The 17,745-nt window shown below is 42.5% G+C and overlaps 1 protein-coding gene across 1 annotated transcript in view; it reads left to right on the forward strand.

The window, feature by feature from the left end:
- asns (asparagine synthetase) overlaps positions 1-17,318 on the forward strand; it is a 38,103-nt gene extending 20,785 nt beyond the window's left edge. The window contains exons 7-12 of the mRNA XM_084080594.1: positions 2,483-2,609; positions 4,979-5,085; positions 5,986-6,086; positions 8,847-8,928; positions 11,857-12,012; positions 16,921-17,318. Of these exons, the coding sequence (XP_083936720.1) occupies positions 2,483-2,609; positions 4,979-5,085; positions 5,986-6,086; positions 8,847-8,928; positions 11,857-12,012; positions 16,921-17,133 (786 nt within the window). The 3' untranslated portion in view covers positions 17,134-17,318. The remainder of the gene's footprint in view (positions 1-2,482; positions 2,610-4,978; positions 5,086-5,985; positions 6,087-8,846; positions 8,929-11,856; positions 12,013-16,920) is intronic.
- The last annotated feature ends 427 nt before the right edge of the window (positions 17,319-17,745 follow it).

Raw genomic sequence — 17,745 nt, forward strand, 5'->3', positions numbered from 1 at the left:
ATGAAATCTGCAAAAACAGACTAATACACTGATACAGAACCATATATTGGCTATATATTATGGCTGTTGGGTGGAAATCTTGTATGTTCCTTTTTTATCATTATTTAAAAACAACTTAAAATCGTGAAAATAGCCAATCTACAAGCTGTAATCATTAATAATTAAGAAATACTATATTTTAAAGAGAGAGAAAATCAACTAAAGTCATTATTAGTGCAAGTTCAATCACATTTCATTTTTGAAAATAACTTGTGGGGAAAATACATAAAATCTCTCAGAGGTCTTCAACAGGGGGTCCGCGACCCCTAGGGGGTCCGCGAAGGTACTGCAGGGGTCCGCAAAGGTACTGCAGGGGGTCCGCGAAATTGTTGTTTGATTAAAAACTTTTTTTCTTTTTTTTTTCAAAAATGTAAATTTGTCTTTAAACATAACATGACATATTTTAATAGCTTAGTAATGAATGCACAATAACATGGTATGTTTATACATATTTTGTAGAGAAAGATCAGTGGTGTCAGTTCAGCAAAAGCTATGGCAAGGTTAGGGTTGCCAACTCCCAGAGATTAAAATAAGGGACATCTATCCATTTTTTAGGGGGTCAACCCCCCCAAAACCCCTGAAATGCATAGAAACTATATGCATTATACCTATAACACAATGGTCTTACACCTGCATTAGGCTACTATTCATGATTTTTTTTCTCTTTTTTTTCTGGAGCCAAGGTATGGCACCTGCCATGCCTTGCCATACCCAATTGACGACGCCCCTGAGAAAGGTCCTTTTGCACACCTACTGGGTCAACCTGTGCGTAGGAGCAGGCAATTTTTTCATGTTTATTTATATAAAACAAAATTTTATACACAAATATATGATATATATAGTAGCCTACCCCCTACCCTACGAGGTAGGGGGGTCCCTGCTCCATCACCCCATCAGTTTGGGGGTCCCTGGCCTGAAAAGGTTGAAGACCCCTAATTATTCTGTGAATCTAATGTGATTAATGTGACCCCTACTTCAGTCAGTGAAGTCCAGGGCTGAATGTGACATATTGAGACCTATATAACTAAATATTGGTCATTTGCCAACACATTATTTTGTGAAATAAATGGGTTATATTTCACAGATAGTTATACAGTTCTTATAATATATTAAAATACAATCATCCTTAACCTTCAAGTTAAATGCATTATTTCCGGGGACTTAAAAATCATTTTTCTTTTTTTTTTTTTGGATGGCCTTCCTGCCCTGGCATTTGGCCTTTGTGCCCTCCAAAAAATTACAACACCAAAGGCCAAGTGGCCTTGCCCCTAAAATGACGAAATTCCAGGCCTGGCAGTAGCCGTTTATTCTGAGAGAAAAGAGAACGCCCGCAACACTCCAGATGAAATAAAAGTCTCAAAGTGCACGGCCCAACAATATCATGAAAAGAAGAAAACAGCCAGCACTCAATAAATGTCCTGTCACATAGGTCTTCCTCAGCCAACGCTGCTCTGTCTGGGTGACGCAAATAAACCTGTGAAAGGACATTTATTGAGTTATTTTCAAGACACCGTTTATTCACCTTGGTGTTATGGTGATAATGTGAACACAATGAGGACACAATAAGGACCTGGACAGCTTCACCCTTCGTGGTTTGAATGAAGGAAACAGGGTTTCCTCCCCAAGTCCACAAGACTAGAGTACCATATAGTACAGGCTTGTGGAATCACATTATTCCTGGTACATTGCGCTAGGAGTCTAGGACAGAAACATGGTAAAAACTAGAAAATGTGCTCCTCGGAGCACAGGTCTCCACCAGTACTGTTCCTGATTAATCCTGTCTTAAGTGTTACTTGATTAATCCTGTCTTAAGTGTTACTTGATTAATCCTGTCTTAAGTGTTACTTGATTAATCCTGTCTTAAGTGTTACTCCGCCATTTCTCAGCCATTTCGTGATTATTCCTGTCTTACCTCACTTTGAAAGAGACCAAGACTCTTTCAAAGTGACACATCTATTTGTAGGCCGCTATACGTCATGCGTCTCACTAGCCAATCAGAGCACACTCTTTCAACGTATTGGCACGTGTCACGTGAGGCTTGACCAATGTTAGCTTGGCCGAGGGGGGGGACGGAAAGTGAAAACATAGTCTCCTGGCGGAGACAAAAAAAAGGTAAATGGTGCATTTATATAGCGCTTTTATCCAAAGTTCTTTACATAGATTGTGCATTACGTTCACACATTCACACACACATTCATACACTGATGGCGGAGGAAACCATGCAAGGCACCAACCTGCTCATCAGGAGCAATTAGGGGTTCAGTGTCTTGCTCAAGGACACTTCAACACTAACTCAGGGGGAATCCGGGATCGAACTGGGAACCGCTCTACCGGCCACTCTACCCCTGAGCCACTGCCGCTCAAACATACAGTATATCACTTTATATGATTCACCTCACAAACTCAAAGCTGATGCCTGTGTTGCTTGTTGTGTGTTCCTCAGGTGGCCGCTCACATCGGCAGTGAACACCATGAGGTGAACTTCACGGCCGAGGAGGGGATCCGCGCAGTCGATGAGGTCATCTTCCACCTGGAGAGCTATGACATCACCACCATACGAGCCTCTGTGGGTGAGTTAGAGCTATGACATCACTATGACATCACTAGTTAGAGCATACATGGGCAACTGGCGGCCCAGGGGCCACATGCGGCCCCCACCTTCACTTAATGCGGCGGCCCTTAGGTTGATATGGGAACACTGATATATTATTGATTTCAGCTGTTACAATTCCAAACATGCAAACATGACCCGCTTTAATTGCTTCAGTCTATATTAGTAGCTTGGTGACTAGTATAACAATTCTATTGTCTTTTTTATGTCCAATGGATTTGTAAAGTTCATGAAGTTAACATAAGTATAACTAAATGCATTTGAAATTAAATAAAAATGTTACTTTTCAGGATTCCAATTCAAAACGCGTCGCGCTGTGACGCGTTTTGAGCTTCACAGCTCGACAGACGGTATTGTGCAATGTGTCCCTCTGGAGTGAGTGTGGAAATATAGTGGCCCTCTCCATCATCAAAGTTGCATCACCCCTGAGTTAGAGCTATGACATCACTAGTTAGAGCCAACACATCACTAGTTAGAGCTATGACGTCACAACCAGACCCGTAAGGGTCCATTTGGTTCCATTCATACACTCTCAGAGTTACAGACCCGTATAAGGGTCCATATGGACTAGGGGTGGGACGATATGGGTACCTCACGATACGATATATATCACGATATTAGGCCCGCGATAACAATATATATCACGATATTCGACAATATTCGATATATTGCGATATCACAATATTCGTTATATATTGCAAGAAATTTCACCAACGATATCACGATAGTCCTTGTATTCAATTCATGAACACATAAAATAGCACCAAACAGTTAAAAATCATCATTACACAAATACAGAGTTGGAAAAACAACGTATCACAAACTTTTTTTCTTAATATCGATTTTTTTTTAAATTAATATTAATTATTTATCGCGGGATAAAGTATCGCGGGATAAAGTATCGCGATATATCGATATATCGTCCCACCCCTAATATGGACCCTTGGTGGTCCCCAGACCAGATGTTTGAGACCCAGTGGTGTGGATAAGTGTTTCGGCCAATCGATGGACCCCAGTGACCTGGTGACAGAAATGTGCTTGGACAGGCTGCATTCCTCTTCCACCTGATTGGTCCACTTGAATGATGCTGGAATCCTTCCAGATTAGCTGAATGGTTGAAAGCGTTCGCCTGTATGTTTTACAACAACGTTACCATGGCGACCGTTGACCTTTTGGCCTGTTCAGAAATTGGATTTCAAAGTTTAATTTAAGTTTATTTTTTATTTTATTTTGTATTATTATTACCCTTATTATTATAGTAATAATGATTCAGTACAAACCCACAAAAGACACTCCCACACACTATATGTCTACATGTACAAATGAAACATTCTATTAAAGAATCACATCTCAGCGTAGAGGTGGTTCTAAGAACTTTGTCAGGCAGACAAAGATTTCCTGTAACCCTATTGGCTGGTTTTGTAGGCAGTTTTTTTTCCTGGTTCAGGTTACAAAGTGCAGCAGAGGGTAAAAACATGACAGGCTGCATAAGGCTGACCTTATAGGACACAGCGATGGAAGCTACACAGCTGCAGATCAAATCATCAAATCAAATTAATAACGTGGTGTTGACTATTATTTAGGTTGACTACTGTATGCTTGCACATCAGCGCACCCATGGCTCTCTGGGCACACATAAATCTAACACACCCATTATTAACCCATTAAGACCTGGGACGCATCTGTGTCATTTTTAGATTTTAGCTAAAACGCATTATTTTACTCTTTGGCTATTCAAAAATAGCAGATATACAAGCTCTATACGAGCTTGTATATCTGCTATTTTTTAAAATGTACAATGAAAATGTGAGCAAATATTTGAATATATATATATTTTTTTAAAGCAAACATTTTTAACTCAAATCTTTGCTTCTGGGGGTCCCTGGAACAACATATTTTGAGATGGGGGTCCGCTGCCAAATACATATAATTTTGGGGGTCCTTGACATGAAAAAGATTGAGAATCACTGATATAGAAACATACGTTTTTCAGAATACTTAGGAGACATGTAGAATCGGCTTCAGGTCTTAACCCATTAAGACCTGGAACGCATCTGTGTCACTTTAGATTTCTTTGGCTATTCAAAAATAGCAGATATACAAGCTCATAGCGCGGCACCGAGTGCCGCGCTATGAGCTTGTAGATCTGCTATTTTGTTGTTTTGCAGCTGTGTTGTTTTCTAGCCTGCCATGTTTTCACCAGAGAGTGGTGACAATCATGTGGACATGATGATGAGTCAGCTCCTGGAAGTCCTCTGGTGGCCACATTAATGCGTTAATACAGAGACGCAGAACGTAATAGTAATGCATGTCTCCTTGGCCGTATAGGGATGTACCTGGTGGCTAAATACATCCAGGAGAAGACAGACAGCGTGGTGATCTTCTCTGGAGAGGGCTCAGATGAGCTGACCCAGGGATACATCTACTTTCACAAGGTCAGTTCCTCTAGTCTAGACCAGTGGATGGATGGCAACCATCGTCATGTCAACCATCCAACCATATGCACTGTGAGCTTGTAGGTTATGCTTAATGTGATGGTGAACCAGGCTTAATCCATCAAGATCGGGAACGCATCTGTGTCATTTTAAGATTTCTTTGGCTATTCAAAAATAGCAGATCTACAAGCTCATAGCGCGGCACCGAGTGCCGCGCTATGAGCTTGTATATCTGCAATTTCTTTTGAAATATCGTGAACATTTGTGCAAATCTTTGAATATATTTATTTATAAAAAACAGTTAAAAGCGATTTTTTTTACTCAAATCTTTGCTTCTGGGGGATTCTACAAATGTCTTCTAAATCCTAACAGTTTTTTTTGAAAAAAAACGTATGTTGCTATAATATCAGTGGTTCTCAAACCTTTTTTTTTTTTTCATATCAAGGACCCCCAAAATGATATGTATTTGGTTGCAGACCCCCATCTCAAACTATATTGTTCCAAGGACCCCCAGAAGCAAAGATTTGAGTTACAAATCTTCACGATTTTTCTTTAAAAAATAGCAGATCTGGCCTGGGCCGTAGCGTGACGGTCCAGACACCCTAGGCTGCAATGCCAGCCTGACAGCGTGTCGCGGGTTCGACTCCCGTTCCCGACGACCTTTGCTGCATGTCACCCCCCATCTCTATCCCCATTTCCTGTCAGCCTACTTTCCCTGTCCCTCTCTAAATAAAGGTATAAAAAAGCCCCCCAAAAAAAATCTTTAAAAAAAAGAAAAAGCAGATCTACAAGCTCATAGCGCGGCACTCGGTGCCGCGCTATGAGCTTGTAGATCTGCTATTTTTGAATAGCCAAAAGAAATCCAAAAATGACACGGATGCGTTCCCGGAATTGAACTAGGCTCCCAGTCCTAAGACGGCGGCGGAGGACAGCGTTCGTCTCCTGAAGGAACTCTACCTGTTTGACAACCTGCGGGCGGACCGCACCACTGCAGCACACGGGTAAAAGCAACACTCTCATCTATCAGGGATGCATTGGTCTTGGGGACGCGGTAACACACCGTGCAACCCCCTTTTTTTTTGAGCAGGAGCACACGCACACGCATCGATTTAAAACAACCCTTAATTCACGTCTCAACAAAGTTTACAAAGGCTGCAGACCGCCGGGTGTCACACCAGCATGAATTAACATAGGAATGAGCCTAGATGCATGTCAATGGTCCGTTGTGTGAGCTGTAGTGTAGGTGTTAGGCGACGTGCATGTGACCTCCTTTAAAATAGCGTCCCACCGCTAACAAAAGCACCACAACGCTGCTCATTAGTCACTCTACACGCACGCACGCACGCACGCACGCACGCACACACACACACACACACACACACACACACACACACACACACACACACACACACACACACACACACACACACACACACACACACACACACAAAACACTTAGCAACTGTTTATTACTGCTACCATTTCCTTCCACTAGATGTCACTCTAAACCAGAGGTGATGCAACTTTGATGATGGAGAGGGCCACTATATTTCCACACTCACTCCAGAGGGCCACAATGCATATACTGTCGGGCCATTCTATGTCTCACAAAAGTAGCAAAAATAGCCGATCTACAAGCTCAAAACGCGTCACAGTGCGATGTGTTTTGAGCTTCTAGATCTGCTATTTTTGCTACGTTTGAATTGGAATCCAGATTTCTTTTTGCTATTTTTGAATTGGAATTCTGAAAAGTAACATTTCTATTTAATTTCAAATGCATTTAGTTATACGTCTTATGTTAACTTTATGAACTTGAATACAAATACATTGGACATAAAAAAGACAATAGAATGTTAATACTAGTCATTAAGCTACTAATATAGACTGAAGTACTTAAAGCGGGTCATGTTTGCATGTTTGGAATTGTAAACAGCTGAAATCAATAATGTATCAGTATTCTGATATTAACCTGAGGGCCGCATTAAGTGAAGGTGGGGGCCGCATGTGGCCCCCGGACCGCCAGTTGCCCATGTATGATCTAAACCCTTCAGTGACTGAACCTCAAGCAGATTGTTTATAGGTGCTACAGTGGATTATGTAAATTATGTTAAATAATCCCTCATGTACAGGCAGTCATAACCCAGCTCACATCAAACCAAATGAATCACCTCTGCATTGTTCCTCACATTTCACTTTGGTTTTGTTTTGTTTTCTGTTTTAACCCATTAAGACCTGGAACGCATATGTGTCACTTTTTGATTTGAGCTAAAAAAGCATCATTTTACACTTTGGGCAATTTTTGAAAAATCGTGAAAATTTGTGCAAATCTTTGAATATATATTGTTTTAAAGCGAACATTTTTAACTCAAATCTTTCCTTCTGGGGGGTCCCTGGAACAACATATTTTGAGATGGGGGTCGGCGGCCAAATACATATCATTTTGGGGGTCCTTAACATGAAAAAGATTGAGAACCACTGATATAGAAACATATGTTTTTTCAGAATACTGTTGGGATTTAGAAGACATTTGTAGAATCGGCTTCATTAATGGGTTAATTCAATTCCTTCTTGTTTACAAGATTGCATATGCATCTTAACAATACACTGAGCCACAAAATCTGTGTGTGTGTGTGTGTGTGTGTGTGTGTGTGTGTGTGTGTGTGTGTGTGTGTGTGTGTGTGTGTGTGTGTGTGTGTGTGTGTGTGTGTGTGTGTGTGTGTGTGTGTGTGTGTGTGTGTGTGTGTGTGTGTGTGTGTGTGTGGGTGGCGTGTGCGCACATGTGTTGTTTACTGACGCACTGCATCCTGTCACATCATTGTCCTGTCTCTGTTATCAGACAATAAAGTCTTGATCATCGTATCATAGCTTCAGTGGAGAAGTAGATTGGATGAATATATTATCCAGCCCTCAAAAGAAACGACTTGATAGAATATGCTAAATATACTCTTTGTTCAATTACTTCCTGTATTGACAATCATACTGATGCAGCTCTCTGTGAATTAGTATGGAAATGGAAACCAGCCTGTTTAATCAATACCTTTGTATTTGTCTGGCTCCCTGTGTACAACTTATGAATATCATATGTGTGTGTGTGTGTGTGTGTGTGTGTGTGTGTGTGTGTGTGTGTGTGTGTGTGTGTGTGTGTGTGTGGTGTTCTGTGTTGTGTGCAATGGTGGAAAAAGTACTCAAATGTTTTAAATAACCCTTTAAGACCTGAGGCGATTCTTAAAAATGTTTTCTAAATCCTAACAGTTTTTTGAAAAAAAAATCCAAAACATTTTTTTTCAAGATTTTTCAAAAATAGCAGATCTACAAGCTCATAGCGCGGCAGGAACACAGATGCATTCCAGGTCTTAATGGGTTGTTAAGTAAAACAACGCGATGCAATGTGAGCTTGTAGATCGGCTATTTTTAAATAGCCTAGGTATAAAATAGGGCTAAAGTGGTTAATGTATCTTTTTATAACGTAATCATTTATATCTGCAAAGTAACTAAAGTTTTCAAATTATTGTAGTGGAGTAAAAACTACAATATTTGCCTCTGAAATGTAGTGGAGTAGAAGTAAAAGTATAGACGATTGGAAATACTCCAGTGAAGTAAAAAATACCTCACAATTGTAATTAAGTACAGTACTTGTGTAAATGTACTTAGTTACTTTACACCACTGTGTGTGTGCTTATATACAGTATACTATACTTGTGAAGGGCCACTATGTCCCCACAAGTATAGCGATACCATATGGTTTGTTTGTATGGTTTCAGGTTGGAGTTGAGGGTTCCCTTCCTGGACCACAGGTTCACAGCGTACTACCTGTCCCTGCCCGAGGAGATGAGGATACCCAGGGTCAGTACGCTGACCTCTGAGGTCATCATTATGTTTGCACTGAGTGTTTGGTGCTGTTTAGCATGAAGGGGTTTCAACTGTTCGTGTCCGTTCCTGGGTTTTCAGCACTGTTTACTTACAGTGTGTGCTCAACGTGACGTAGATACTGTTGGATGACGTAGATACTGGAGAAGAGATCCAGTGGAACTAAAAGACAAATCATTTTATGTTTGGTTGTGCTCGGGTGTTGCGCTCTCTAAATAGCAGATCTACAAGCTCACAACGCGTCGCAGAGCTTGTAGATCGGCTATTTTCAGCATGCAACCAAGTGTAGCTACCAAGAAAGTAGGAAGCTGATTTATTGCACTTTTACCTCAGCGCTAGGTATACTCTTAGTTGCTTGTTTTAGAAGAGAACTAGACCATACCCGGTCGGCGCATCCGTGGGGGGATATGCGCACATGATCTGGCAACCCGGGAGGCGACATTGTTTGACACATAAACGCTAATAAGAAGCTGAGATTTGATGAAATCGAAAAACGGGCTTCACAGTTGCGTTCAGATGGTAATGGTCAATGGCTGTGTGCAAAATCAGAACAATTGGTCCAGCCAGTGAGGAGAACCGGGTTGTGACACCACTACAAACAAACAAACAAACGGACACACGGACACACAGAGGTTACTAGAATTATAGTAGGATGCACTTCAGACTTCTGGTGATTAGTAGTTTCCTTGCATACCTATGTTGAATGCACTTATTATAAGTCGCTTTGGATAAAGAGTCTGCTAAATGACTGTAATGTAATGTGTAAAATCAGCCATTACGACGCCATCAAGGCACCGCCAAAATACATTTTAGTTGACTAAATCAACTGTAGATTTAGTCGACTATAATCTAAAAACTAAAACATTTCATATGTACTAAAATATGACTAAAACTAAATGGAATTTTATTCCAAAGACTATGACTAAAACTAAATAAAAATTTGCTGTCAAAATCAACACTAGTTCTAACTGTAGGTATGTACTTTATTATGGTATGCACTGTACATAATATTATTAAATAGTATGTACTGTACACTATAAACAGGGGTGCACATAACTTTTTAGGTCTGGTACGCAGAAGAGCACCTGGACATGTGACTTGGTGCGCATGGCGCCCGTCCCGTTTTGTCAACGGGGGGGGGGGGGGGGTCAGCCCGGACAAGTTTTGTCAACGGGGGGGAGGGGGGGGGGTTCAGTACGGTGCCCACCGGACAGTTTTGTCAACGGGGGGGGGGGGGGGGGGGGGGGCGAGAAAAAAAGGACGCTCTGCTTCTAAATTCCGCCGTTTTTCGCCGTTTTTTTTTCTCAGGCTGTTAGATAAAGCCCCCAAGGTTGGTGCCCTGTGCTGCTGCGCTGATTTTATCCGCCAGATTGGGACGTTCACGGCATATTTTGCACCATTACGGTGCGTTCATCATCGGTGACGAGTGCCTCTAACAGCCGCTGCTGGCTGCGTGCACGCAGCGAGGCAATGCGAGGCGATGCGAGGCGATGCGAGGCGACGCGAGTCATATCTCTATGTGCCTAATGGCTGTACATGGGGCCGACGGGTGCTTTAGAGTGATTGTGTGAGTGTGGCTTCAGGAAGTAAATTCCTAGCCTCGATCTCCAGGCTTTTATTTTTTAGTTTTGCTAAAAAATAAAAGCTTGGAAATTCCTGTCCCAGCTGTTGGTGCGCAAAAGCGCCTCGCGTCGCCTGATGTGGTGCGCATTTTTTATTTTGGGTGCGCATGCGCACCTGCGCACCAGTTATGTGCACCCCTGACTATAAAGCACATGGATGCACCTGGGACGTATCATCAGTGTTGTAGCCTGGGGTCATCGGGTGTTTCGGGTCTCGCAAAAACATACACCCTCGCCCAGGTGACCCAGCCGGTGTTGATCAAGCGCCGACTTACGTCCCCGTAGCTACAGTATCCACGGTCAGTCCTCTTAAAGAAAGACAGGGACACTCAGTCCGCTTCTCCAGAACTACTCTGCCGGGACCGGGGGAGGCTCTGGCACGTGGAGGGACTATAGGCTCTGTGGATGGCCTCCTGGCCGGGCTCCTCCTTCGTCTCACCAGGTCCAGGACCTGAGCGCTGCACCAGATCCGTTGCACCGCCCCGATCCAAACATTTCCTTCTTGCGTGATGGTGTCTTGGGCCGTGGTGGTACTGCAGGCTCCACTTGCGGCTTGCTTGAATGGCCCTCCTTCACCCATTAAGATGAGACCGATTCTACAAAATGTCTTCTAAATCCTAGCAGTTTAAAAAAAAAATGTGTTACTATGTCAGTGGTTCTCAAACATTTTCATGTGAAGGACCCCAAAATTATATGTATTTGGCCGCAGAGCCCCATCTCAAAATATTTTGTTCCAGGGACCCTCAGAAGCGAAGATTTGAGTTACAAATGTTCGCTTGAAAAAAAATATATTCAAAGATTTGCACACACTTTCACGATTTTTCAAAAATAGCAGATATACAAGCTCATAGCGCGGCACCGAGTGCCGCGCTATGAGCTTGTATATCTGCTATTTTTGAATAGCCAAAGTGTAAAATGATGCTTTTTAGCTCAAATCTAAAAATGACACAGATGCGTCCCAGGTATTGGGTTAAAGGCCTCACCGTGGATTTGTTGGGCTTCTTCCTCACGGAAGACACAGGCTGGGGGCGCTAACCCATACTGCTCCCGGGTCCGCGATGCCGTCTACATTCTGACTGTCAACAGTCTCTCCGGTGGTCACCAAACTATTCCTGGTTGTCACGTAGTCTAATTCCTATGAGCCACTATAAATAGGATCACTAACTATAAAGAAAACATCACATGGATGCACCTAGGACGTATCATCAGTGTTGTAGATATGCATTATTAAAAATTAGCACATATTATCATTAAATATTATGGTCTGTCCTGTTGTCTCCAGCATGGAGTGGAGAAGCACCTCCTGAGGGACTCCTTCAAGGGCCTGAACCTGATCCCTGAGGACATCCTGTGGAGGAGGAAGGAGGCCTTCAGTGACGGCATGATGTCTGTCAGGAAGTCCTGGTACACCGTGCTGCAGGAGCACCTAGAGGCTGAGGTACTGTCTGTCTGTCTGTCTGTCTGTCTGTCTGCCTGTCTGTCAGGAAGTCTGTCTGTCTGTCTGTCTGTCTGTGTGTCTGCCTGCCTGCCTGTCTGCCTGCCTGTCTGTCTGTCTGTCTGTCTGTCTGTCTGTCTGTCTGTCTGTCTGTCTGTCTGCCTGCCTGCCTGTCTGTCTGTCTGTCTGTCTGTCTGTCTGTCTGTCTGTCTGTCTGTCTGTCTGTCTGTCTGTCTGTCTGCCTGCCTGCCTGCCTGCCTGTCTGTCTGTCTGTCTGTCTGTCTGTCTGTCTGTCTGTCTGTCTGCCTGCCTGCCTGCCTGTCTGTCTGTCTGTCTGTCTGTCTGTCTGTCTGTCTGTCTGTCTGTCTGTCTGCCTGTCAGGAAGTCCTGGTACACCGTGCTACAGGAGCACCTAGAGGCTGAGGTACGTGTGTGTTTGGAGCCACTAGAGGTGAAATAGTCAGGGGTGCACATAACAGGTGCGCATGCGTCGCCAAAATAAATTCTGCGCGGCACATCAGACGACGTGAGGCGCTTTTGCGTACCAACAGCTGGGACAGGAATGTCCAAGCTTTTATTTTTTAGCAAAACTAAAAAATAAAAGCCTGGAGGTCGAGGCTAGGAATTTACTTCCTGAAGCCACACTCACACATGCACGGTGATGCACGCCCATACACAATACACACCCATGGGGAGGAGGCGGAGGTGGAGGGGACGCATGCTGCAGTGCACGTGATTGTGTGAGTGTGGCCTCGAATCCTGACACAGTCAGTCGCACGACTCGCACGCATCAAGCTGCTGGCTGTGTTGCAGGCACTCGTCACCGATGATGAACGCACCGTGATGGTGCAAAATATGCCGTGAACGTCCCAATCTGGCGGATAAAAGCAGCGCAGCACAGGGCACCAACCTTGGGGAGGGAATTTCCAAGCTTTTATTTTTTAGCAAAACTAAAAAATAAAAGCCTGGAGATCGAGGCTAGGAATTTACTTCCTGAAGCCACACTCACACATGCACGGTGATGCACGCCCATGCGTGCACCAGTTGTTAGAACATCTTATTGGGACAGAGAGCATAGAGTTAAAATAAGGGACAGAGCCCTCTATGTCTCGTCTGTCAGACAGACAGCAGATGGACTCTTCAGATATCTTCTCATACTCGCAAGAGTGTGTTACTGGGATAGAGAAAGGTTGATAACAAAGTAGATTTTCTCCTGATTTGTGTCTCTCTCTCTCTCTCTCTCTCTCTCTCTCTCTCTCTCTCTCTCTCTCTCTCTCTCTCTCTCTCTTAAATTCAAATGGGTTTTATTAGCATTAGAAAAACATAAGTTTGCATTGCCAAAGTGGAACAAAACAATCAAAGCAAAACAATGTATGTACAATTAAATGGGAATAAAAGTAATGAGTAAACACAGCTGTGTTACATTGTAACTTAGACTCTCTCTCTCTCTCTCTCTCTCTCTCTCTCTCTCTCTCTCTCTCTCTCTCTCTCTCTCTCTCTCTCTCTCTCTATTTTTAAACAGATGAATTTATTTCACACATACGAACGAGCGGAAACGATCGCGGCGATTAATGCAAAAAAATAAATAGCGATTATCTCAAATAATTGCCATCAGGTCGATTAATTCTATAATAACTGTGACAGGCCTATAGTCACACCTGGACCTGTTCTCACAGCATAGCAGGGTCCCTGGGGAGTGCTTTACAATCACACCATACTCTATCTGAAGAGCCTTTTAGATCGCTTTTTAAAACACCATTCTGTTTGCTGCTGTTATTATTTCCTCCCTTTCTGATCGCCTTTTAAAACACCTATATCTAATAATATTAGATATATTTGTATTCTACTTGTTTATTTAAAGGACCCCAATGGAAACAGGCCATAGTGCTATATACAACACTATGCAAATAAACCAGTAGAAATCAATAATAAAAAATATGTACAGTTAATTAAACTTCCATTCATAGGAGAATCATCCAGAAGAGAAAGGGGGGACATAATAACTGTTAAGAGCAGCAGCAAACAGAATGGTGTTTTAAAAGGCCATCTAAAATAACTAACTAATATGATGAAATATAATAATTGCGTTGTAATCGCTATAGATAGATAGCCAGCGGCAAACAGAATGGTGTTTTAACTCATTAAGACCTGAGACTGATTCTGCAAATGTCGTCTAAATCCCAACAGTTTTGTGAAAATACTAATGTTTCTATAATCAGTGGTGCTCAAACTTTTTCATGTCAAGGACCCCCAAAATGATATGTATTTGGCCCCGGACCCCCATCTCAAAATGTGTTGTTCCAGGGACCCCCCATAAGCAAAGAATAGAGTTAAAGATTTTCGCTTGAAACAATACATATATTCAAAGATTTGCACACATTTTCACGATTTTTCAAAAAATAGCAGATATACAAGCTCGTAGAGTGCCGCGCTACGAGCTTGTAGATCTGCTATTTTTGAATAGCCAAAAGTGTAAAATAATGCTTTCTAGTTCGAATGAAAAAGTGACACAGACGCGTTCCAGGTCTTAATGGTGTTTTAAAAGGCCATCTCAAAGGCACTGCGGATAGCGTGCGGTGTGATTCTAAAGCAACGCGTCCCTGGGGGGCACACCGTTTAGGAAGAGAGGATGGAGGATGGGAGAGACTCATCTGTGTGCAATTAACACCCCCCCCCCCCTCCTCCCCCCTCCCTCTACTGTATTTATAAGTCTTTTGTTTGTCCAGAATCTTTGATCAGCAGAGAGAGCTGCCTGTTAGCTTTGATTGATGGAGGATTGATTTCCACCAGGAAATTAAGCCATTCAATCCTTGGAACGCATATCCTGGTACGCAACGCAACGCAATCCTGGAACGCATCTGTGTGTCATTTTAGATTGGAGCTTTAACTATTGTTTTATAGTTTGGGCTATTCAAAAATAGCAGATCTACAAGCTCATAGCGCGGCACCGAGATCTGCTATTTTTTTTTTTAAAACATGAAAATGTGTGCAAATCTTTGAATATATATATTTTTTAGAGCGAACTGGGAATTCTTGGGGATTCTACAAATGTCTTCTAAATTCTAACAGTTAAAAAAAAAAAACTTATGTTGCTATAACTACAGTGGTTCTCAAACTTTTTTCATGTCAAGGACCCCCAAAATTATATGTATATTTGGCCGCGGACCCCCATCTCAAAATATGTTGTTCCAGGGACCCCCCAGAAGCAAAGTTTTGAGTTAAAATGTCGGCTTTAAAAATATATATATATTTAAAGATTTGCACAATTGTTCACAACTTTTTTTTAAATAGCAGAGCTACAAGCTCATAGCGCGCGGCACTCTATGAGCTTGTAGATCTGTTACGTTTGAATAGCCAAAGTATAAAATAACGTGGTTATACAGATGCGTTCCCGGTTTTAATGGGTTAAAGCTGTTTTGTTTGCTACCTGCCGGGGGGGGGTGTAGTGGGGCAGTGGTCTCAGAAAGCTGTTTAAAGCCGTTCCCACAGCTTGTTATTGCACACACTCTGCTACACGTGCATTTGTGCGTTCCCATGAGCTGTTCTGGTAAGTGCCTAGCTGGCTGTTTTGCATAACGATGGTCTTCCACTACGTTCTCACGCCATTCGTTAGTGGTGTCTGCTGTCAATCACTGATGAGGTGTCAATTTATTCTTACTTACAGCCGAAGCTCCAGTCTGCTTTGCTTAAAGGAGTAGTTCACCCAAAAAGTGACTTATTTTCTATCAATTACACACCCCGTAAAGCCTTGAATGAATTCCTGCATTCCTGAGCCAATAATTTGATGACCGGCTGAAACATGCTAATGTCTCCTACCAGAGACTCCGCCGTATGTATGTACAATTAAAAGGGAATAAAAATATAATGTGTAAATAGTGCTGTGTTACATTGCAACTTAGAGAAATCTATCTTAAAAAACGAATGTGTATTTTCTGTTGGAAATAGTTCTACAGTTTCCCCCGCTCGCCTCGCTACCTGTCAAGTGTCACGCACACACACACACACACACACACACACACACACACACACACACACACACACACACACACACACACACACACACACACACACACAGACATTTGTGTTAGTGAAGTTATCCCTAAATCTAGCTCTATTATAAATAAATAAATATATGAAATATTGCTATAGCCTCGCAATGGTTAAAAAAATATATTTTTGGTTTATTAAAAGCATGACTGTGTTAAGATAATTTTATTGTGTTCTGGCTTTTAACATTTGCTTTAGGATAAAAAATTTGAAACCAAATGGCAGCAATATTTCAATGTTTTGCATTTCCTTTGGTATAAACAGGGGTGCACATAACTTTTTAGGTCTAGTACTCAGAAGAGCACCTGGAGATGTGACTTGGTGCGCACAAAAAATAAATGGTCCCGTGCCGTTTTGTCGTTTCTTTTTTCTCACGCCGTTTGGTGAAGCCCCCAAGGTTGGTGCCCTGTGCTGCGGTGCTTTCATCCGCCAGGTTTGGACGTTCACGGCATATTTTGCACCAGTAGAATCATCGGTGACGAGTGCCTCTAACAGCCGCTGCACGCAGCGGGGCAATGCGAGGCGATGCGAGACACTCACACAATCACGTGCAGCATGTGTCCTCGTTCTCCAGGCTTTTATTTTTTAGTTTTGCTAAAAAATAAAAGCTTGGAAATTCCTGTCCCAGCTGTTGGTACGCAAAAGCGCCTCGCGTCGTCTGATGTGCCGCGCATTATTTATTTTGGGTGCGCATGCACACCTGCGCACCAGTTATGTGCACCCCTGGGTATAAAAGCTTTGGGACAATAGCAGCGGATTTTTCTCTCTCTCTCCAACCCACCAAAAGCAAACATGTTACTACTTCTACTATTACTGTACATCTGACTCACCTTTTCTCTGGTTAAACCCTGTCTGTCTCTCCAGGTGAATGACTCTCAGCTGGAGAAAGCTCATAAGACGTTCCCTCACCTCCCCCCCACCACCAAGGAGGCTTACTACTTCAGGCAGGTGTTCGAGAAGTGCTTCCCCGGCCGAGGCAAGTGGATCTCCCACTACTGGATGCCCCGCTGGATCGATGGAGCCACGGACCCCTCAGCCAGGACCCTGTCCATCTACACGCCCGACAAGGACCAGTAGATGATGACCCCCACGGCAGTGGTGGAAAAAAGTACTCAAGATTGTTTACTTAAGTAAAAGTATCAATATTGCAATGTAGAAATACTCTGTTACAAAGTTAAATGTACTTGAGTAAAAAGTACACAAGTATTGGCATCAAAATGTACCTAAATACCAAAAGTAAAAGTACTAGTTATGCAGAATTTCCCGTTCCCGTTACAAAAATGTGTAAAAGGCTTTTGAAAATAGCAGATCTACAAGCTCACAACGCGTCGCCATGCGACGCGTTGTGAGCTTGTAGATCGGCTATTTTCAAATAGCCTAAGTTTACACAGGGCTGAAGTGGTTATTGTGTGTTTTGTAATAATAATCTAAATCCACAAAGTAACTAGTAACTAAAGTTTTCAAATAATTGTGGTGGAGTAGAAGTAAAAGTATAGAAAAATGGAAATACTCCAGTAAAGTAAAAAATTCTCAAAATTGTACTCATGTACAGTACTCGACTTTCCACCACTGCTCAGTGGTATAAACCATGTTTATGTATGTTCTTCAGGGACTCAATTCTTGCCTTTAAGCATCATTCACAGAAGATTGTATGAAAATAAGGAGTGAAAATATCCTTGAAACCATAAC

Source organism: Gymnoscopelus microlampas (genome assembly GCF_963454915.1).
Source record: "Gymnoscopelus microlampas genome assembly, chromosome: 15".
Taxonomy (NCBI): domain Eukaryota; kingdom Metazoa; phylum Chordata; class Actinopteri; order Myctophiformes; family Myctophidae; genus Gymnoscopelus; species Gymnoscopelus microlampas.